We start from the raw sequence: 24280 nt of genomic DNA, 5'->3' as shown, positions 1-24280 counted from the left end.
GGTGTAAGTCAACTACCCTGGCCAGCAAGATCTCCGGATCTGTCCCCCATTGAGCATGTTTGGGACTGGATGAAGCGTCGTCTCACGCTGTCTGGACGTCCATCACGAACGCTGTTCCAACTGAGGCGCCAGATGGAAATGGCATGGCAAGCCGTTCCACATTACTACATCCAGCATCTCTACGATCGGCTCCATGGGAGAATAGCAGCCTGCATTGCTGCGAAAGGTGGATATACACTGTACTAGTGCCGACATTGTGGATGCTCTGTTGCCTGTGTCTATGTGCCTGTGGTTCTGTCAGTGTGATCATGTGACGTATCTGACCCCAGGAATGTGTCAATAAAGTTTCCCCTTCCAGGGACAATGAATTCACGGTGTTCTTATTTCAATTTCCAGGAGTGTATTAATAATTTTATTGTGGCAAAAATAATACACATTTTATGCACAGACACACCAACATTTTGCAGCTTGTGATGTGCTGGCTTGTCATGTTAAATATTGCATTATGTAGTAAATTTGACTGACTGCCTAATTGTCAAGGATTAATAGATCAATAATGTAGATTTTTTGCTTATCAGAGCATAGCAATATAATCCTATAAAACAGCAATATTTGCTGAAAGCTGTTATTTGTAAATACCTAAGCTGTAAACTGTAATGATAGAACTATAGAAATGTGGCAGGATCCACTTTAGTCTACAGACCGTTAATAAATTCGCAATACAACAGTTTATGCATGCAACACAAAGAAAAACAAACACATCTTGACTGCCAATAGTGAGTATTTCATTAAGGTAAAGCAACTATTAACTACAATTTCATTTCTGTGGAATACAAATCAGTAATGTTGCCAAACTGGACTCGATATTTCACAAGTTCAACATCATTAAATTTTCAACTAAGTTCCCTTAGGAATTGTTGAAATATTTCAAAGAGCAGAAACAATAATAAAAATTAGAGTCTCAGAGTGAGCATTCAGATATAATAAAAAATCCATGAACTGCAATTTCCGCCAAATTCGCTTATGCTGCTTTGAAGTGAAATTTTGTTGTTATGTAAGTTAAACTTCCCGAAAATATCTCTCTACACATAGCACAAATCTAATAATACCTAAAGACAGACTTCGGAAACTGCATTCTCTTCACATTCTGTGTTCAGTTTTTGGGTATGGATGAATTTAAACTATTTAGTGGTAGAGCCCCCTTTGTGTTGGTTAAGGAGAAAGTGTAGCTGGAAGAATTCTTGTGCAGTCTGCATTGTTTCTAGATTTCTCCCTAGTTTCTCTTCTGTGATGACATGTACTGTTGCCAGTTTCCCTCGCTCCCATTCCCCAACCCCTACAGTCTAAGAAAATTGTCTTATGTATCATGTGGCAATAAATTATAAATTGTTGGGATATTCAAAAAATGGTGGTCAATTAGGAAACTGAATCCAGATAAGTTCTCCGAATTGTAAAATGGCGAGAAATTCAAAAAATCGAAGAGGAAGCATCGTTCTATTTTCTGAAATATCTAGAATGGCTGATGCTGGGTTACTGGTGCAGTCTGCATTGTTGTCAGTTTTACCTCAGTACTATGACATCATAAAAGTATGACCCTGGAATAATGACGCAGCCCTATGAAATTGAAATTCAAGATAGTGATACAATACAGCGTACCTGAGGGTATTGGTGGAGCCTGCATGGTCCTCAATTCGCCCCACCCCCCAGTCCCATGACATCATAATCCAAGGTGAATGACCATGAGATACAGGTGCAGCCTGTATTTTTTTCAGTTTTCATGTGTGTTGTAAGTTTAGAATGACTTCTTACCAGCAAATTGAAGAAAGATTTGGATTTAATATGATGTTACAGTTCAGGTGCTGTCAGTCACGTGAGATCATGCACTGTGATCACCATAATGGGCAGAGTGTTAGGCATGTCGTGTCCCCAGCTGTACTGCTTCACTGCCACTACTCTACAACCATCGCACTGGGCCAGAACATGCTGGGTTGGCCCACCACAGCAGGCCACTACCTGCATGCCCCAGCTTTCCCAGCATGCCACAGCCTGCAACCATCCAGTGCTGTGCCATTTCGCAGTGATAGGAGCCATCACCCTTCCACTGGCCCACTCTGACTTCCCCTCGTCCTGCTATGGTCGTGTTCAGGACACCTGCATTTAAATGGCAGCACTAATCACCACACCCTCATTCCTGAACATGAGATTAAGATTTCCACAGGTCCAAACGCATTCCATTAGTAACTTAGACAAATCATTTTCTCTCCCAGGAAACTACAACCAACATAGGTTGCTGTTAATAGCCAGGAAAAAGATGTTTGTTTTCCCTGCAAATCAAAGCCCACCTCCTATTCATATTCTCATGGAACACTTTGAGAAAGCTGGTACTCTGATGCTACAACTTCTTAGTGTTGAAGCTTAATAAAGTTTTAGAAACGAGAAAAACTTGTTTCATTTTGAGATTACTTCAATTTTAAATCATAACTAATAACACAGAAATCATAATAATGTTTTTAAAAATAATATGCTTCATTAAAAGGTCGAAAAAAGAGACCAGGTTATTAAAAGGTTATTATGACACACTTCTCCACATCCCACAGACCACCAATCTTCCCCAGAACACAGTTCGGGAATCCCTGCCGTAGACAACGATATTTTCTCGTAGACAAGCTGAAATCTGTGTTGGATGCTACTCATAAATGGCCTACTTTCCTGTACTGTGGAAAACCACCCAGCCATAGTATTCACTTAGCAAGAAAGCCACAGACGTGCTATTCAGGTGGTAACCAGTCTGAAATTGCCTACTGTTTATACCTGACCTTCTTACAGTGACATGAAAATCCATTTAGGAGACGTGAATATATTTTTCCCTCAGGAAAACAGCACTCAGTGACGTAAGAATTGGCTGGGGTCTTCTATCCTAGCAACGGTTCTAGCATTAGGTTCCCACAGAGAACTACCACAAATCGGTCACACACTTTGTTTTATGAGGTTTCCTACACTGCGTTATGAAAGTAAAATACAGGGTGGTCCATTGATACTGACCGGGCCAAATATTTCACGAAATAAGCATCAAACGAAAAAATTACTAAGAACGAACCTCGTCTATCTTGAAGGAGGAAACCAGATGGCGCTACGGTTAGCCCGCTAGATGGCGCTGCCATAGGTCAAACATACATCAACTGCGTTTTTTTTGTTTTTTTTTTAAGGAACCCCCATTTTTATTACATATTCGTGTAGTACGTGAAGAAATATTAATATTTTAGTTGGACCACTTTCTTCGCTTTGTGATAGATGCCGCTGTAATAGTCACAAACGTAAAAGTACGTGGAATCACGTAACATTCCGCCAGTGCGTACGGTATTTGCTTCGTGATACATTACCCGTGTTAAAATGGACCGATTACCAATTACGGAAAAGGTCGATATCGTGTTGCTGTATGGCTATTGTGATCAAAATGCCCAACGAGCGTGGGCTATGTATGCTGATCGGTATCCTGGACGACATCATCCAAGTTTCCGGACCGTTCGCCGGATAATTACGTTATTTAAGGAAACACGAAGTGTTCAGCCACATGTGAAACGTCAACCACGACCTGCAACAAGTGACGATGCCCAAGTAAGTGTTTTAGCTCTGACGCGGCCAATCCGCACATCAGTAGCAGACAAATTGCTCGAGAATCGGGAATCTCAAAAATGTCGGTGTTGAGAATGCTACATCAGCATCGATTGCACCTGTACCATATTTCTATGCACCAGAAATTGCATGGCGACGACTTTGAACGTCGTGTACAGTTCTGCCACTGGGCACAAGAGAAATTACGGGACGATGACAGATTTTTTGTAGGCGTTCTATTTAGCGATGAAGCGTCATTCACCAACAGTGGTAACTTAAACCGGCATAATATGCACTATTGGGCAACAGAAAATCCACGATGGCTGCTACAAGTGGCATATCAGCGAACTTGGCGGGTTTATGTATGGTGCGGCATAATGGAGGAAGGATAATTGGCCCCCATTTTATCGATTGCAATCTAAATGGTGCAGTGTATGCCTATTTCCTACGTAATGTTCTACCGATGTTACTACAAGATGTTTCACTACACGACAGAATGGCGATGTACTTCCAACATGATGGACGTCCGGCTCATATCTCGCGTGCGGTGGAAGCGGTATTCAATAGCGTATTTCATGACAGGTCGATTGGTCGTCGAAGCACCATACAATGGCCCGCACGTTCACCGGATCTGACGTTCCCGGGTTTCTTTCTGTGGGCAAAGTTGAAGGATATTTGCTATTGTGATCCACCGACAACGCCTGACAACATGCGTCAGCGCATTGTCAGTGCATGTGCGAACATTACGGAAGGCGAACTACTTGCTCTTGAGAGGAATGTCGTTACACGTATTGCCAAATGCATTGAGGTTGACGTACATCATTTTGAACATTTACTGCATTAATATGGCATTTACAGGTAATCACGCTGTAGCAGCATGCGTTCTCAGAAATGATAAGTTCACAAAGGTACATGTATCACATTGGAACAACCGAAATAAAATGATCAAACGCACCTACGTATTTTAATTTAAAAAAACCTACCTGTTACCAACGGTTCGTCTAAGACTGTGAGCCATATGTCTGTGACTATTACAGCGCCATCTATCACAAAGCGAAAAAAGTAGTCCAACCAAAACATTCATATTTCTTTACATACTACACGAATCTGTAATAAAAAATGGGGGTTCCTATTTAAAGAAACGCAGTTGATATCCGTTTGACCTATGGCAGCGCCATCTAGCGGGCCATCATAGCGTCATCTGGTTTGCCCCTTCAAGCTGGACAACTTTCGATCTTTGTAGTTATTTCGTTTGACGCTTTTTTCGTGAGATATTTGGCCCGGTCACGATCAAGGGAGTCGTCATCATATGAGTATTGTCATTGTTCTTGCATATATGATTGTGCAATCTACAATGAGCATATGGCTTAACTCGTTCTGTTTTTATTTCCAAATGATGTGTGTTATACCCAGAAGAAGACGTCTCAACAGGAGTACGTATCCACATTCAACAGCAATTTCATCCTAAATTCGAGTGGAAGAAAATGTGTCAGTGTCAGGATGTTGTCTAATCACGAGTTCAAGTTTTTGAAAACCCGCACTATTGTGACACTGAAGTAATATTATCCCCTACAGAATGGCTTCAGCTGTGGGATAACTTGTTCATAATTACAGGCATGTTTACTGGAAATACTCTGACTACTTCAGTGGTACTGACTGATCACAATATGAATGCAGACACCTTCACACAAACAATCAAAGTTGCCAATGAAGCAGAATCCACTCACTTTCAGAAACGGACTTTCAAGAATTTAACGTGTAGCGGTTATGCCATACAGTGTGTACACTCGACGAGAGACTGAGCTGCAAACCCTATACAGTTTACTGGAACTGACTTGACAAGCTCTGAATCCCACAGAAAGCGTTATCGCCCAGTATACCAATGCAGGTTGCAAATCACTGCATGGAAGTATGTATGAGTTTACAGCATTTGATATAGGCATTAAATTTCGTTCTCATTTATATATATATATATATATATATATATATATATATATGTGTGTGTGTGTGTGTGTGTGTGTGTGTGTGTGTGTGTTCGACTATATGTAAAAAGGGATGAAGTGTGTATGATATCTGTGTTCTTTTTCCTTATAAAAAACTGTGTATGCTATTGTAGTCATATAGTACTCACCATGAGCGCATGTATGAAACATCCTCTTCGCAAAGACTTTTGCAACGTATTAGTCTGAGAAAACTTTAGAAGCAGAAGAACAGAGCACTAACACTGGACAGCAACTTAATGCAAAGATTCCTGGAATTTTTTAAGTAGAGCTTTTTAGTTATCGATAAAACAGCGCTGTTGATCAAGTCTAGCGAAACTCTAAGGAGATTTCTTTTAAAGATAACGTGTATATAGGTTGTTCAGTTTTTCTGAAGACCTTGTTCATATCGGAGGGGGACATCCCGTGATATCAAACTCGATCGCCCACCTTATCACGTGTGTGGGGACGGAGGATGCGACTTTGAAATCTTGAAACACCCATTTCTTAATTCAGATTCAGATTCTACAGAAAAAAATACATAGGTTTTGTCTGAAACACTTTTTTTCGTTTTGCGAGAGATAACGCTGCAATTGAAAATATCAAAATCGGTGGAAAATCGTATTTTAAAAAATGCTATTCAGTGACACTTGAATTAACCTCCCACCCCCATCATCTCCATGCTTCTAGGGCAGGACAGTCAATTATTTCATAACTTTTCATGGGAAACCCATTATCAACGTTGTATTCATCCAACAAACTGAAAAGGGGAATGCTAAACGTGCCACTGTGGCTGTTTAACTAACTACGAGTAATAACTGGCTGTCCAGTCCCGTTAAAAGCTATTAATCAATTATCTGTCGTACCCTTGCCACGTGAACGTGAGCGGTTAATTCAAGTGTCATTGAATAGCCTTTTGAAATATACGATTTTTTACCCATTTTGATTTTTTCCGATTATAGCGCTATCTGTCACGTAACGGAAAAAAGTTTCGAACACAACTTCTGTAGTTTCTCCATGTAATCCGAACGTGCAATAAAAAATGGGAATTCTCATTTAAGGTTTCAAAATTCCCATCACCCCCACCATCATATGTGGGGCGGGGCATTGGATGTCCTCCTTTTGAGATGAAGAAATTTAATTAATAAATAAATTTCGTGGATCCAGTGTGTTGTTTTCGAGGTATTTCAATGTCAGTTAATGTGAGCCAGTCCAAGCAGTAGGTAGTGGGTGGACGACTGGAATTACCAACGCAGAATAAGTTGACGAGCTCATAGTGCTTGTAGAGTGTCAGAAGAAGCAGTTCGTTCTTCTACGGTATATGAAGCAAAGATATTGCAACAGACGTCAACAATCTCGGCACTTATTTATCAACTCTTCAACCAGTTAAATGAAAGTTGTACTGTGCCACCTAGACAACGTAACAGAAGGAAGCAAGTGACGACAGAAGAGGGGGAAATTAATGTTTTTCTTGCTGTTGCACTTGATCCGAATCTGTGCAATCTCTTGAGGAAGCGGCATGAGACAAGCAAGTGTCCTATGCATTCTCTATTGACATACGTTCCATCCCTATCATATCTCTCTCCATCATCACCTGCATGGAAATGGTTTTGGGAGTCGTGTTAACTTCTATACATAGGCATTAAGAAACGATACTCCAGATGTATCATGTTTAGTGATGAACCCACATTTACCAGTCATGGCCAGGTAAACGGCCGAACTATGCACTATTGATCTGTTGACAGTACCTATTGGCTTCACCTTGTGAAATATCAGTGTCCACATAGTGTAAACGTACGGTGTGGGATAGTGAACCATCACCACCACACTGAATGTCCACAAATGTCACAACCTCCCAACAGGGTATCTTCCATGGATGCTACTAGACGTTCCTCTGCAGACAAGAAGAAACCTGTGGTACTCACATAATGGCTGTCCAGCCCACAGTGCACAAAGTACTTCAGCATGTCTTCACAAATTGTTTCCAAATCGTTGTATTGGATGCAGAAGACCTGTACGTTGGCCGGCTGGTTCCCATGATTTCACACCTATATACATTTTTCCGTGGTGAAACCTGAAAGAAGTTATCTAAAAGGACATACTAATTACGCCTGATGATAAGCAACGACATAGTACTGCAGCCTGGTCGGACATCTCTGCTGAAATGCTAGAATGTGTGCAGCAGTTGTTCCATACCAGACTCGAAGCGTGTATGGCCACTGTCGGTGTCAGTTTCAACACAACCTGTGATGGTCATTTGTCTCGTTACTAGTCAGAATCCACATTACTAGTCTATGCAATTGTGTCATTCTTTAATGTGTGGTACTACAGGTATTGTACAAGTGTCAGTGTAGTAACATTTCAAAAAATGATATCTCCTGATTGACTTATGCTAGAATCCTGCAATGAACACCCCAGATATTCTAACTCCCTCTATTTTCAGTTTGTTACTATCAATAGGCATTTTCCACTTAAAACGTCTATTTTTACACAAAAAATAAACTTTGTAAGTATTATTACAATCTCAAACTTCCTGGCAGATTAAAATGTGTGCCGGACCGAGACTCGAACTCGGGACCTTTGCCTTTCGCATGCAAGTGCTCTACCATCCTTTTTTTTAAAATCTCATTTTGTTCGCTTTAGTTCGTTGCATCTGGTTTGTGCGGGCGTCGTAAGACATCCATTTATATTCGTTGTTGATCGATTGACTCAGTTTTTTTATTACAGAGGGCACGTAACCCTCTGACCGAACACGTTTTCTTTTCTTTTTTAAAAAAAAATCTCATTTTGTTCGCTGTTGTTCGTTATATCTGCTCGGGGCGGACATCGGAAGACATCCGATGAAGTTCGTTGATGATCGATTAACTCAGTTTTTTTTTTTTTTTTTATTACAGAGGGTGCGTAACCCTCTGACCGAACACGCTGAGCTACCGTGTCGGCTATTACCTAAGCACGACTCACGCCCCGTCCTCGCAGCTTCACTTCTGTCAGTACCTCGTCTCCTACCTTCCAAACTTTACAGAAGCTCTCCTGCGAACCTTGCAGAACTAGCACTCCTGAAAGAAAGGATATTGCGGAGACATGGCTTAGCCACAGCCTAGCGGATGTTTCCAGAATGACATTTTCACTCTGCAGCGGAGTGTGCGGTGATATGAAACTTCCTCGCAGATTAAAACTGTGTGCCGGACCGAGACTCGTGGTAGAGCACTTGCCTGCGAAACGCAAAGGTCCCGAGTTCGAGTCTCGGTCCAGCACACAGTTTCAATCTGCCAGGAAGTTTCATATCAGCGCACACTCCGCCGCAGAGTGAAAATGTCATTATTACAATCTGTTTATTGGCTAACAGTAGGAGCCCCTGACCGCGAATCCATTCTCTGAGGAACGCACGTCAACAACATTTTCCATTTCTACAACATTTTCGGTGCAAGTTTTAGGTGATTCACCCAGTACTATAAAAGAACAGAGCAAATCCGTCATTATACTTTACACTATGGACAAGTTAACATGCTCATCCATCCATACTCAAGCTGCGTAGAATGGCAGATAATTTGTCTGTATGTTGATGTGTAATTTCAAATGCTCGACAATAGTATCAAACATCATACTACTAAACATGAAGCACTTAAAGCTTTTCTCTGACCATTTTTACATATCAAAATTACTTTCTAAAATGCAAAAGTGAAAGTCCTGAAATTTATTTCTGCAATGAAATCTAGCTATTAGCAAAAAATAAGCGGTTATTTGCTTAATGTAAATAGTATGAGTTTGCATTTCCCGCATAAAATGCAGTCTCCCAACAGGTATGTTTTTAAACTGTCACGCTACGTGCTGGCACTACGCTGTTAAAACAACAGCTTTCAGTAGATGTCTCAAGTGGCATGCAGTGCTACCACACTCAACATAGACAGAACACTCGCACCAACTGAGTGTTGTAAAATATGTTGTGATGGAGTTCAGATTTTTTAGAATAAATATCAAAGACATTTCACATTGAATGTTCAATAGAACAAGCAAATCATAATCTGTGGAGATGAGAGAGAATCACTGACACTGCGTTCTTGAGCTGATGAGTTTGAAGTGAGAAGTTACTAAGCATATGTCATATTATTTGCAGCATATATATAGATAAATATCAGCATGTATCTACTGTTCCATCAGATTTTAAAATCTTCACAGCTATACTCTTGTCAGTTAAAAAAACTTGCATTTTTTCGAGTCAGCGATATGCAACATGCTTGATAATTGTGTAAGTATTGACTCGCTGACTAAGTACTTCTGCTTGTCAGAATTTGTTGATCGTTGCTCACTCAGCAAGAAAATATGTATGAATACAAGACGACTGCTAGCAGAAGTAAAGTCATTGGCGCTGTTGCTGAGGTTGCTGTTCTCTGTACATGCCTCATCGAATTAGAAAATTGTAAGTTTAATATGCACTATTACTAATAAAATTTATATTTTCTCATCAGTTACTTGTTATGATAAAAGAAAACAGCGATTCTTCTGCTTCTGTGTTACATAACTTAAAGCATGTGGGTGATGGTGGAAGTGAAATATGCACTATAAAACTGTCAGCATTGAAGAAGCTGAGCATCACTCAACCTTGAGTCCAAGCTGCATTAGCACGGAATTATGAATGGCAGTATTGGTCTATCTGAAGGACTGCAAGACATATCTACCACCAAGATTCTCTGCTATCAATGTAATGAACTGAACATTCTCAAAAATGGCACAGTGCTCACAATATATCGTGAAAGACTGAACAAAATGGACACAGTTGATTTCAAAAATAGTGATACAAACTAATGTTCACGACTACCACAAAACTTTATATACATAAAAATTTCACTTCCTTTTCATAAGGTGTCATTCAGAGGAAATATTAGAAATATTGATATTTGATATCTAAAGGAAGATAATTGTTGATCTGTATTTAATTCACAAGAGTGTTTAGTTCTAACACACAAAGTAACTGAATTTGGATTCAGTCCATACGATGTTTTTTTCAGTAGTGCATGAGAAAATAATACAAGTTCTGAGAGATTGCAGGGCACTCTCACTTCTGATTTGGTGTAGGGGATACGATCTACGGCTATTTGACTTCATACATTGTGATGAAATGGTGGGCAGCTGTTTGTGGTCTTGTTTGCGTGCTCTAGGGAAAGAAATACGGTAAGCTTTACCTGCATTCAATGGAACAGGGTGCTGACTTAAACGACTGCAGTAAAAGCACGGCGTTGGTGGGGGCGACAAAGCGCGTTTTTTCTGGAGAACGATGAAGAGACATTTCCAGACGGGCCCGTGCCGCGGTAGTATTGAGCAGAAACACATTAAGCTTGGCGCCACGGACAGCGCATTGTAGGCCTTGTTAGCGAGCTAGCCGCCAAAAGAAATGTAAACGTTCTGCAAATGTCCGTGGGACAGGAAAACTGCCGCCCAGACGTGTAGACTCTGTGTCAAAACATGTTTTGTCAATGCTAGTTTATGGCCGTTCTTTGCAAACTTTGAAATGGATCCAACAGGGGAGATAACAAGCTGTTTATGGAGGGCTGTGGTTCCACCCTGTATTGTGTTAGCAAAAGACTCGTCAACGCGTGGGAAAGAAGCCGCTAAGCTGAATTTTTTTTCTATTCTCTGCCAATTAACTTTAAGTCTCTGATTGGTCAAATCGGTTTGCAGTGCAAAGACCATTCACTGAGTTTAGAATGCCGGGCTCCAGCTTGTGCGAAATTGGGGGAGGTCAAAAAAGAGATATGTGCTTTTGGAACCGAGCTGAGGAGGCAACACAGAGAAAGGGAGATCGTCTCTCTGGTACAAGTCTCTTGTACTGGCGCTTCGGTAGTAAAGAACTGCAGGTCTCTACCTAAACGGTGAGACTTGTGTCCTTTGCTAGGGTGCGACTTCGAGCCTGTGCCAGTCACCTTCTGAACCGTCAGAGGTAGTGCTTATATCATGACGGTCACAACGAGTGACATGTGGGTGTACTTATTTGTCTTGAGTCGGCCGTCCAAGCATTTGACGTATTCCGACACGCACAGTTGTGGCACGGAGTCAAATTGGTTTGGCAGACCAGCAAACGGGTCCACCTGCACACTGGAATCCGTTGGGGTTTCAGAGGCTCTTAGGGAAGTACCTGCATTCTGAATTAATTGAACGCGAGACCGCGTACTAGCATTTCTTGGGAACGCGCATTTCATAACAGATTCCTGCAGTCGATGACTTCAGTCGTCGAACACATCGTAGTGTGCCGCCTTGAACAGTAGGATGGTAAAGTCTTCGCTGCTGCAATTTAGGGCTATAATATCTATTTCTCAGCACCCTGTTCTTTCGAACCATATGTTTCCTTTTTTTGTATGGTAAAATATAGATGCTTGGTGGTGGCATAGTTTGATGCCATAACATGGATTCACGTGTATGAAATGAGATAAACCGATTAGTGTTCTGGTTAGGGTCGTGTGTTGATACCCAGCAGATCACTTTGTCCACCATAGATCCCAATTTAGTAAGGCATTTGATAAATATTTTTGTATGATGTTTCTTTAATAATTTTCTTGTCTTGTCTAGTTTAAGATCAATAAATCGATTATGAATTAGACTACAACTTCTCCCTTAGTTCTGATTGACAGTTCCTTCCCATTTTATGACAGTCTAAATCAGAAACATAAGGAATAGCTTTTTTAGTTTGGTGTCCACTGTGTGGATCTTTACTTCATTAACCGTAATCCTCTTTCAGTTCTTAAGATGGAGCGCCTTACACATTCTGAACACTTTATTGCTTTTGAAGTGTGTGATAAGTATGAATGCATTTATTACACTGAAGTGTTTATGTTTCAAGCCAACAAACTGGTTGATTAATACATTAAAGATATATTGCTCCTATTATATACAGTTCATCCACAAGGTACAGTTCAGTGCCGTTTTGATTTTATTAAGACAGATACAGCTGTCAAAACTTGGTTAGCTTGTTGAGATATCTCAAATATGTACATAAATTATAACAACCCACTGTTTACAATGGATGAGATTCTAAAGTAAATTTCTTTGAGTATAACAGAATGGTTGTAAGCATTCTAGAGTTCTTTGTAGAGTGATAAGTAAGGTAAAAAATATTGTACAAATTAAACTCTAGATATTTTCTGTTGCCTATAAATATACAGTCATCCAAGTGTGCATCTAATTTTCTTTGGAATCTAATCAATTCTTTATGTAGACTATTTTTTGTCTGAGTTTTCATTTCTTTCCCATTCCCTCTGTATTACACATTAATGCGAGTACACTGTTTCACTTAAATATTATTCAAGTATGAAAACAGATAGAGGTTGTTGGAGTATGGAAACATAGAGTGAGAGAGATAGAGAGAAAGAGAGTGGGTGGAGTTAGGAAATTTACTGGTAAGACAGTGCAGTGTTTAAGTATGAAAGTGAGTAAAGTATAAAAGTATTGAAATTTGCTGCTGAGTATATAGTATTTGACATAAAAATATGTGTATGTGTTGTGAGTGGGAGCAAATATCTTTGCTATTTTACTTGAAATTATTACTTTTACATTTCATTGTAATAATACAAAATGGTTGAGTGGAGAGGAGGAGGAGAAGGTGAAGAGGAGAAAGGAAAGGTTGGCTTGTTTTGGTTTTTTTAATTTTATTGCTAGAGCAATTGGACTGGTTCCACCATCTTGGATTCTGATTGGTTGTCTCATTTTATTACTATGCTGTGATTGGCTATAAGGGAGGAGCGGAGGAGGAAAGGAGAGGGGAGGAGGGGAGGGGAGGAGGAGAGGGGAAGAGGAGGGGAGGGGAGGAGGGGCATTCTTGTTATTAAGTTTCTGATTGACCACCACATGGGAGGATCGACGAGCACAACCAAGCTTTGAGGTTCAGAAAGCAGATTGACAGACATTATGTTCTCTGTATACCAGGGATCCTTGACAGCCATTACAGGGGTTAGAAAAAAACATGAAAACACCACAAAAAATGGAAGCTCGAACATAAATGCAGATTCTGGCCAAGCCTGCAAGTTGTGATGTTGTATTTGACCATGAACGGCACCTGTGCAATGTCCTCAGTGCATATCTAGTTTCCATGATGGTCAGAACAGGGTTCTGTGTAGTTGTGAGCGCATTATGTCAGCGCCAAGGGAATTCGAACGTGAACAATTTGCGCTTGGTGCCTGTATGGTAACTGCTTCCATAAACAAGTCAGAGAAAATACTTCATGTTACAAGACGCACTGTAGCGAAGATTTATGTGGCCGAAAATGTGTCTTGAGTCATCGTGACAGATTGTCATTGATGAGGATTATGATGAAACCTAAGTGGACAACAGCTGTAAAAGTCAATGCAGAACAGTATGTTGCACTCACGAACACTGCAAGTACTTAATCAACACGAGAGCTCCATCAGAAGAGAATTTCAGGGCAAGCTGGAGTTCCAAGACCAGTGACGCAAATGCCTGTAACAAGAATGTGGTGCTGAAGTCAAACACTGACTATGGAGCAATGGAAGAAAGTCATTTGGTCAAATGAGTCTTGTTTCACAGTGTTTTCAACTTCTGACCGAATCTATGTTCCAAGAGTGAAATATGGCAGAGGTTTGGTGATGTTTTGGGTTGCCATATTAAGGGGTCCATGCGCCCTGTGGTAACTCTGCAGGGTTGCATTAGAGCCAAGGGTAATGTGACCATTTTGGCTGATAAGGACCACCATATACTACAAAGTTTGTTCCCCAGCGGCGATACCGTGTTACATGACGACGTGGCCGCTGTTCACACAGTTCATATCGTTCAGAACCGGTTTTGTGAGCACGAGGACGAACTGTTGCATCTCCCATGGCCACCACAGTCACAAGATCTTAGTACTAATGAGCCTTTGTGGTCTACTTTGGAGAGAAGTATGTGTGGTCACAATCCACCTACAGATTGTCCGCGGTTCGTGGTCTTGCAGTAGCATTCTCGCTCCTGGTGGGGTGTCTCTTTCATCATCATTTCATCCTCATTCACACGGAAGTCGCTGAAGTGGCGTTAAAGAACTTGCGGTGTGGCAGCCGAACGGCCCCGTGAGGGGTCTCCTTGCCACCACTGCCATACGCTCATTATTATTATCTTCTTTCCTTTCTCAGACCTTAGGTCTGGTTAAAAATGGGAAGTGACGCAGACCTTGACCAAGCGTGACTTCCTTTTAACTGTATGGTATATGTTACATTGCATTTAGGAACTTTCGGGTAATTGAACATGTATCAATAATTACACATTTCTGTAGTTGTATATGTACGTTTGGATGTAGCTGTATTGGGTTTATGTACTGGTGGATATTGTGTGGTATGACTCTTGTAGTTGATAGTATAATTGGTATGTCAACTTTATCCTGATGCCACATGTCCTTGACTTCCTCAGCCAGTTGGATGTATTTTTCAATTTTTTCTCCTGTTTTCTTCTGTATATTTGTTGTATTGGGTATGGATATTTCGATTAGTTGTGTTAATTGCTTCTTTTTATTGGTGAGTATGATATCAGGTTTGTTATGTGGAGGTGTTTTATCTGTTATTATGGTTCTGTTCCAGTATAATTTGTATTTATCATTCTCCAGTACATTCTGTGGTGCATACTTGTATGTGGGAACATGTTGTTTTATTAGTTTGTGTTGTGTGGCAAGTTGTTGATGTATTAGTTTTGCTACATTGTCCTGTCTTCTGGTGTATTCTGTATTTGCTAGTATTGTATATCCGCTTGTGATGTGATCTACTGTTTCTATTTGTTGTTTGCAAAGCCTGCATTTATCTGTTGTGGTATTGGGATCTTTAATAATATTCTTGCTGTAATATCTGGTGTTTATTGTTTGATCCTGTATTGCAATCATGAATCCTTCCGCCTCACTGTATATATTGCCTTTTCTTAGCCATGTGTTGGATGCATATTGATCGATGTGTGGCTGTGTTGAATGATATGGGTGCTTGCCATGTAGTGTTTTCTTTTTCCAATTTACTTTCTTCGTATCTGTTGATGTTATGTGATCTAAAGGGTTGAAGAAGTAGTTATGAAATTGCAGTGGTGTAGCCGACGTATTTATATAAGTCATTGCTTTGTGTATTTTGCTAGTTTCTGCTTGTTCTAGAAAGAATTTTCTTAAATTGTCTACCTGTCCATAATGTCGGTTTTTTATATCGATAAATCCCCTTCCTCCTTCCTTTCTGCTTAATGTGAATCTTTCTGTTGCTGAATGTATGTGATGTATTCTATATTTGTGGCATTTTGATCGTGTAAGTGTATTGAGTGCTGCTAGGTCTGTGTTACTCCATTTCACTACTCCACAAGAGTAGGTCAATATTGGTATAGCATAAGTATTTATAGATTTTGTCTTTTTCTTGCTGTCAATTCTGTTTTCAGTATTTTTGTTAGTCTTTGTCTATATTTTTCTTTTAGTTCTTCTTTAATATTTGTATTATCCATTCCTATTTTTTGTCTGTATCCTAGATATTTATATGCATCTGTTTTTTCCATTGCTTCTATTGAGCCACTGTGATTATCCAATATGTAATTTTCTTGTTTAGTGTGTTTTCCCTTGACTTTGCTATTTTTCTTACATTTGTCTATTCCAGAAGCCATATTTATATCATTGCTGAATACTTCTGTTATCTTTAGTAATTGTTTGAGTTGTTGGTTGGTTGCTGCCAGTAGTTTTAGATCATCCATGTATAGCAAATGTGTGATTTTGTGTGGGTATGTTCCAGTAATATTATATCCATAATTTGTATTATTTAGCATGTTGGATAGTAGGTTCAGAGCAAGACAGAACCAGAAAGGACTCAATGAGTCTCCTTGGTATATTCCACACTTAATCTGTATTGGCTGTGATGTGATATTATTTGAATTTGTTTGGATATTAAGTGTGGTTTTCCAATTTTTCATTACTATGTTTAGGAACTGTATCAATTTAGGATCTACTTTGTATATTTCCAATATCTGTAGCAACCATGAGTGGGGTACACTATCAAAAGCTTTTTGGTAATCAATGTATGCATAGTGCAGCGACCTTTGTTTAGTTTTTGCTTGATGTGTCACCTCAGTATCTATTATCAGTTGCTCTTTACATCCTCGTGCTCCTTTGCAACAGCCTTTTTCTTCTTCATTTATAATTTTGTTCTGTGTTGTATGTGTCATTAATTTCTGTGTAATGACTGAAGTTAATATTTTGTATATTGTTGGTAGGCATGTTATGGGGCGATATTTTGCTGGGTTTGCTGTGTCTGCTTGATCTTTAGGTTTCAGATAAGTTATTCTATGTGTAAGTGTATCAGGGAATGTTTATGGGTCTGCAATGTAATTGTTAAATAATTTAGTTAGATATGAATGTGTTGAGGTGAACTACTTTAACCAAAAATTTGCTATTTTATCATTTCCAGGGGCTTCCCAATTGTGCGTACAATTAATTGCTCGGGTGACTTCATGTTGCAAAATTATCATTTCTGGCATTTGTGGTATCATCTTGTATGTGTCCGTTTCTGCTTGTATCCACCGTGCATGTCTATTATGTTGTACCGGGTTTGACCATATGTTGCTCCAAAAGTGTTCCATGTCTGTTATATTTGGTGGAGTGTCTATTTTAATGTGTGTGTGTGTTATCTATTGTCTGGTAAAATTTCTTTTGGTTTGTGTTGAATGTTTGGTTTTGTTTCCTTCTATTTTCACTTTTTTTTATCTTCTAAGTCGTTTGGCCAATACTTGTAATTTTTGTTTCTTTTCATCTAATTGCTCTATTGCTTCTTGCTGTGAGATTTTACCTAACCTTTTTCGTTTTTTGTCTGATATTTCATTTCTTATAAATTGTATTAGGTGTCTGATGTCTTTTCTTAGTTTTTCTATTCTGATCTGTAGCCTGTGTTGCCATGCTGGTTTTTTGGGTTTCATCTTTGCACCGGTTGGTTCTGATCTCTGCCTAGTGTCTATATTTAGTGTAGTGAGTGCTCCTATATAAACCAGTAGTTGTAACTCTTCCATAGTTGTATTTTCATTTATTTTGTTGTGTATGATTTTGTTGATAGTTGTTGTTGTTGTTTCAACTTGAGGGTTATTTGGTGGTCTATGCAAGAATGGTCTAATGTCTGTATTTGTGTCTTTGTATTCTATATATGTCAACTGAAATTTTTCTCCTATATCTGTGTGTCACTTCATGTTCTATTCGTGCTTGTTCTGGTGGTTGTCTTAAGATTTCGTTTTCCTCTGATTGTTTAATTGATGAGTGTTCTTCGTTTGTTTGCTCTGGGATGTTCGAGTCCATTACTGTATTTTCTTCTTCTTCTGATTGCACATTATTTTGTTCCAGTATTTGTTGTACTTGATGTTTGATGTTTTCTAATTCTGACTGGGGTATCCTGTTATTTTTGATTATTACACGGATCTGATCAGCTAGTCATTGTTCTGTTAAAAATTTTAATTCTGGGTATCTGGTAATAAATGTTGTATACTTGTGATCTGTATCCAGTTGTGTTGGTTCCTAAGTTTGTTGCTTGGTAATAACAGAACATGAGGTGTTAACTTCATCTGACCATCTCATCCTCTGCCTTTGTTTTCTTTCTAGAGTGGTTGCAGGAAGCATATCCTGCAAAACACCTCTATTTGGATTTAAATCATTTGCCGTGTGGCTAGCAGTGTCGTTACCATTGTGGACGGGCATACGGTTCAAGCGTCGTCCTCGACCATGACAGCGCTTGTCCGAGGCTTCATTAGTTCTGTCCTGAACCAACTAATCACACTAAAAGGGGAATTAGCCCTATTAGTGGTTTGTTCTTTTCGTCGCCTTTTACGACTGGCAGATCATACCGGAGGCCTATTCTTTTCCCAGGTCTCCACAGATTATTATTATTATTATTATTATTATTATTATTATTATTATTACCTCCAGATTCATTAATTGAACTTTTCACAGTTTTGAAGAAAGAAAGGAATATTTTCCCCTTGGAAAGAACACAGGACATTTATTTGTCCATTCTGAGGTGACTGGAAGCTGTTTTGAATGCCAGCAGGTTTCCTACACCATATTAGACATAGTAATATGTTGTGTCTTTGGGGTTTCCATAATACTGTTCCTTCCCCCTCCCCCCTATGTTTTCACACTGCTGTAAACTCTCCCCTCATGAGGATGATGATAAACTGCGCCACAAGACTGTGGGGGGGGGGGGGGGGCGGCTTAGAAGGATCTGTTTGGTGACGAAGTTCAACTGATTGGGGTCTCCAGCTCCCCTTGGGCATGTGTGGCTATTTATTTCTGCACTTTTGCTGAAATCACTTGGCAAACAGCATTATCCTCGTCTGGTTTCACTTCCAGGAATGCTGGTGGTTGTCATGCGATTTGTACTATGTATTCACATAAAATGAGTAGTAGTTCTAGGTAGATGTATCCACCAGTAATTCGAATTTGTATCTGGTTCACTCACTATTTGTTCTCCAAGATGTAATGCAGGCAGATGCTTGGTGCACTTCAGTCAAGTCCTTGGCTTTTTCTAGGCAAAACAATGTCCAAGCTGGTATGACGCAACTTGATTTCCACAGTCTCAGACACCCTGTCACTCTGAAAAGGTGTGTTTCCCATTGGCATTGTCTTAAGACGTTTAGCAAGTGAGTTCCTCATCACCCACTGTTTCCGCATAATTCTGTTTTCTACTACGGTAGCCAGAATGTCTTGGGCCAGTTGTCTCTTGGGCCAACTGATCAGTGAAGCGTGGCATCTTGAGGACTCAAGTTCCAGTCAAAATCGTGTGGGGAGCCACAAGCCGTTGAATAACTGTTACCGACATGCCAGACATACAACCATTGTTTGGGAGTGCAAATTCTGTTACAGGAAACATCTTCATGAGGGTGCTACATGTCTTAAAAACGGCTGTAAGAACTCTGTAAGATCAGAGAAATACTGTAATCATTTACAAAATTTCTGAAATTTTTCCATTATCCTATCCCATCTTTGATTTATATGTTGTTATAATTGTATGTACCATTTCCCAGTTTCTTGTTTTACAACACCCTACACCACTTTGCTTTTGTTTTCTGCATTATGTATTAATTAGTCAATGATCTTTTTGCCATGAGCAGTACCCTTCTGCATATGTCTTTATTTAAGTTGTAGTAGTTGTAGTAGTAGTAGTAGTAGTAGTAGTAGTAGTAGTAGTAAATTACCTGTGGATTAGCACATTGTTTCTGCAGAGACCTGAGAAATTTAAAAGTCTGGAGACTTTCTAATACCCACAGCTATCCATTTATTTTTCATAACGGCTACAGTTGAAATGGCTACTTTTGGAAATGTCCCCTCAAAAATTACACAATGTGCTAAATTTAGAGAACTTGGCACCTACATTGCTTTCCATAATCAATGTGTTCCAGGTTTGATATGCCAATCCTTTAGCAAAAGTACAGATCTGATCTGACAAAAAAAACCTTTTGTAGGCCTGTAGTTTTACAGGTTTCACTGATCCTGTCCTAAGCTTTATCATCTGACAGGAATGATGCAAAATGCCAAGATCTCTTGTAAGTACTTTACAATTTTCTCTGTCAATATCCATAAATACCTGGTCCAAAATTGAAGCTGAACTTTTTGAATCTTCCTAGCAGTGTGTATTATTTGGGCCACAACAAAAGTGCTCACCATCTTTAGGAAGTTATTACTAATTTCACCCTCAATACCTGTGTTGATATTCATGTCTCCACATATTATTGTGCTAGTTTTGGGGGCAGATACCCTTTACATGACCACAGTTAAGTTGTTGAAGAAAGTGCCCACATTACCACTAGGTGAGAGGTAAACACATAATAATTAGCTTCTTAGAAGGAGCTATTTCTGTTACTTCAATGGCTGACAATTCAAAATGTTTATCTACATTAATTGTAATCATATCTTCTCTAGCTTTAAACCATTTAAGAGAAACCTATTATAGTAGTAACTTTCACAGCCATATGATGACAGCACTATATGCTGCAACTCATCTCTATACCCGAGCTCTGTAATGCACACTACCCTGCAGTTGAAAGACTAAGTCAAGGTGATCTTTATTTTTAATGTTATGCAAATTTTGATGAATAATAGATAATTCTGAGCAAATTTCCACGGTGATTGCACACTCAGTGTGGTACATTTCCCACATAGATGGTGCTCAAGTCTCTAAGTTGCTTGGGATACTTTTAAAGGCTGAAAGTCTTATGTTTTATCCTAAAAGAAGACCTATTTCTCCTACCGATTACACCAGGTCTTTAACCATGTGTGGCCCCACTCCTACCCACCATACTCTCACTAATCAACTACACCAACTCCCCTTTCCCAAAACTGTTGAGCTGTAGACCATGCCTAGTGTCATTCCATCTCTTGATAGCCCCCACCAGGACCACCACAATATTTGCTTGATATAGTGCGAAAGGTATTCAGAATGGGAAAACAAAAATACAACTAAAAATATGATCTAAGACATACGTTTTGACAAGCACTATAACTACACTTGTCACATGGCTGGCATCTTGCCAAAGAAGCAGAAATGTTGAATCAAAATGACTTAATTGCAGATATCACTAAAGATATTGAATTTCTTAAATATTCTTCCAGTACCACAAATTTGCTCACATGACTTTCTTTTACAAATAATTTCTAAATATTTCAATAACCTGATCATTTTGAGTCCTGCTATCACATATACTTGTGGAAAATTGTGGTTTGGTCACACAGTTGAAGTCCAGTCACTATTTCTGCTTTGTAATGTTGCCTATTGTAATTAATCATAATTTTATATAACAAACTCACATCTAGGGTTTGGATGCTCTATTGGAAACATTCTTCTTCAGTGCAGAATGTGTGAAATACAAGTATTCATCAACTGAAAACATTTTCTTAAGTTTTGTCATAGAACCTCTACAGATGTGGCTGTCTAACATCACACCAATAAAAACTTACCTGTTAAATAGTTATACCTGAACTTACCGAAATCGTTGACTTACTTTCCCAAGTTTTATTTGAAATACAGACAGTGCAAACAGCAAATGCAGTTCCTCATAAGATTATTATGCATGTATCAATGAAATCTATTAAATAAAAACATTTTCTGTGGCTCATCACTTTAAATTAAAAATTACAATATGTGATTGGTTTCTGCAGGTTATGGGTGCATGAAGTTCTTCGCGTTTACTATGATCGTCTTGTGGATCAGAAGGATAGGACATGGCTGTTTGAAAAAATTGTGTCTTGCGTGGGAGAAAACTTTAATGAACGATTTAAAGAGACCTTTGACAATTTGAAAGACAATTCAGGACAGGTATTTAATGTTTGTGTGTTTTTTTCCATTATCTATTTGTAGATATCGTGTGTAGATATTCAGATATTCTTAAAGATGCCAATCATCTGACACTGGTCACTCAGAGTGACTTGTCCATTTATGTTTGCTTTCCATATGCACCCACAGATCTACTACTATTACACACAATTCCTAAGTGTAACAATACAAATTGGTATAATTTTTTCTGCTCTAACAATTCTAGCCATTTGTATTACTCCACAAGTTTCAGTATTTTTTTTCTTTTTTGTTACATGGGAAACTACATTCAATTACCTGACAGTGATATTTTAGATGTAATAGTCCTGTAATATTTACTGACAGCATACAGACTACTGATTTAATATTTCCAGGAACCTTGTGACGGCTGTAGTTTTGGCAGGCAAGAAACAAGATTTTGCACAAATAATGAATATTTAGTATAGTACAAAATGTTACTGACTGGTCCTCAGTTTATCTATACATACGTGCAATGAGATATAGGACAAGTCATGTTATCCATCATACACACTTCTTTATGGCTTTAGGAATACATATTTAATAAATTAAGAACAACAAATAGCACTACAAATGTTTTAAATGTGTCACTTAAGCCTTTCACAGCAGTAGTTTTGAATACAGTGATTGTATTTTGCCCTCCTCGTATCACTTTCTGAATGCTACCATCTTGCATATATACAGTGGAAACTTTGCCTATTCAAGCACTAAGATGTTTCAGCTCCTCAGGAGAACAGTGGCCAACGGCCTTTCCTTTTCATCCTGTCCAGTGAATCTCCCCCACCACAGGGCTATGAGTGACTCTTCCGAACTCTACCACTTTTCCTAAACCTCTCCAGTCCTTCCCCATCATTCCTCTTCCTTCCCTTTCAACCTGCCTGCAACTTTTTTTATGTATTTTGTCCTGCTGCCAATTGGTGAGGAGATTTTTTATCTATCAGATTACATTATATTGTGAAAAACTGATATTTCCGTTTTTATAAGAGTGTAGTTTGTTAAATGAGTAGGTACATGACTTTTACAATTTTGTGAACCCATCCACCCACCCACACACAGAGTACATTTTCTAGTAATAATACAAGAAATACTTAACACACAACACTTAAACTTTCACCTGTACTGTAAGTTTAGAAGGTACAGTGTAATACTTTGTTTCGCTTTAATATTATCTGTTAATTTACTGCAAAGCTTAATCCCTGTTTGCTTTTGTGTGTGAATGTTTTAGATTTTTGCCTAGTGTTGCATATGTGAATATCATGGTTAGTGAAAAGGCTCTGGTCTCTTATCTATTTGTATAATGATCTTCACAAATGCTGTGACGTCCAAGAAAAATAAGGAAATCAGCCTGAGCATTTGTACCTTCTTTAAACAGTGGTTTACGTTTGTTTCTATAAGATGTATTTTTAATTGTTCTTAATTTTCTACATCTTCTACTTGCAGAGAAGTTCCCTCAAAATATAATTATGTACCTTAACAATGATTCTACCTGTGTACAGTATACTTTTTTTACAATCTGTTGTGTATCCTGTCAAATTTTATGTAATACAAGGCGCCATACTTAATTTATTGTTTATATAGTTCACACATTCATCTTGCATTCATGGGCGAAGGAATTTGGTGGCACACAGTTTGTAGCTGCTTTGTACAGTTATTTCTATAGGATATAGGTGCATTGCAAATGTTTTATCTGCATTTATTGAGAGCTACTGTGAGCTGTGAAATACACAGACCTATTTGCTCTTACAACTAATCTGTAGGCTTCCCTTTAATAATAAATATTTGCATGATCTGCCAATTAAAATAATAACTTTATAAAACAAGTTGTGCACATACAGTTACATTAGAGTTATGTTTTCATCAGTCTTTTGTTAATGTGCATAGAGGCCGAGTTCCATTTCCACACTTCACTTAGTGCTATTTGGGGAATAGTTTGTGTAGTTTACAGATGCAGTCCTCCATGTGCTCGTTATATGATCCCTTTCTTCCAGTGGAAACCATTGGTTGAAAAATGTGTGCACAGGTGGCAGAGTTCGAAGTTCAGTCCTTTCCAGGTACCTGAATTCCTCGTATTTGTTTCCACAATTTCCTTCAACACCTCCCTTGCATTGTTCTATCTCTCCTTGGTGTCTGTTTTGCATGCTTGCCTCTATGGAAAATTGAACCATTGTCCAGTATCTTCTATGATGAAAGATTCCTACACAACTACATAGGTATAGCTATTTCTTGTGAACTTTGAGACTGATAGTTTTCTTTACAAATCTTAATTTAACATTATCTAGTTTCTTGATGTTTTTCACCCTCAGGTATGTCCATATTAGTTCCATTCTGTATGTCACAGCTGAGCTCCAACAAGTATCAATGCACTGACATTAGGAAATTAGAGAAGAGTTTAAACATGAC

The 24280-nt window shown here is 38.9% G+C and overlaps 1 protein-coding gene across 1 annotated transcript in view; it reads left to right on the top strand.

Moving 5' to 3' along the window:
• Positions 1 to 24280, top strand: part of LOC126298331 (dynein axonemal heavy chain 7-like) — a 1150327-nt gene that overhangs the window by 530549 nt on the left and 595498 nt on the right. Inside the window, exon 31 of the mRNA XM_049989626.1 lies at positions 21709 to 21865. Coding sequence (XP_049845583.1) covers positions 21709 to 21865 — 157 coding nt within the window. The remainder of the gene's footprint in view (positions 1 to 21708; positions 21866 to 24280) is intronic.

The sequence above is a fragment of the Schistocerca gregaria genome, chromosome X (assembly GCF_023897955.1).
Source record: "Schistocerca gregaria isolate iqSchGreg1 chromosome X, iqSchGreg1.2, whole genome shotgun sequence".
Lineage (NCBI taxonomy): Eukaryota > Metazoa > Arthropoda > Insecta > Orthoptera > Acrididae > Schistocerca > Schistocerca gregaria.
The sequence above is the reverse complement of the archived record's forward strand: the minus strand, read 5'-3'. Positions and strand labels throughout refer to the sequence as shown.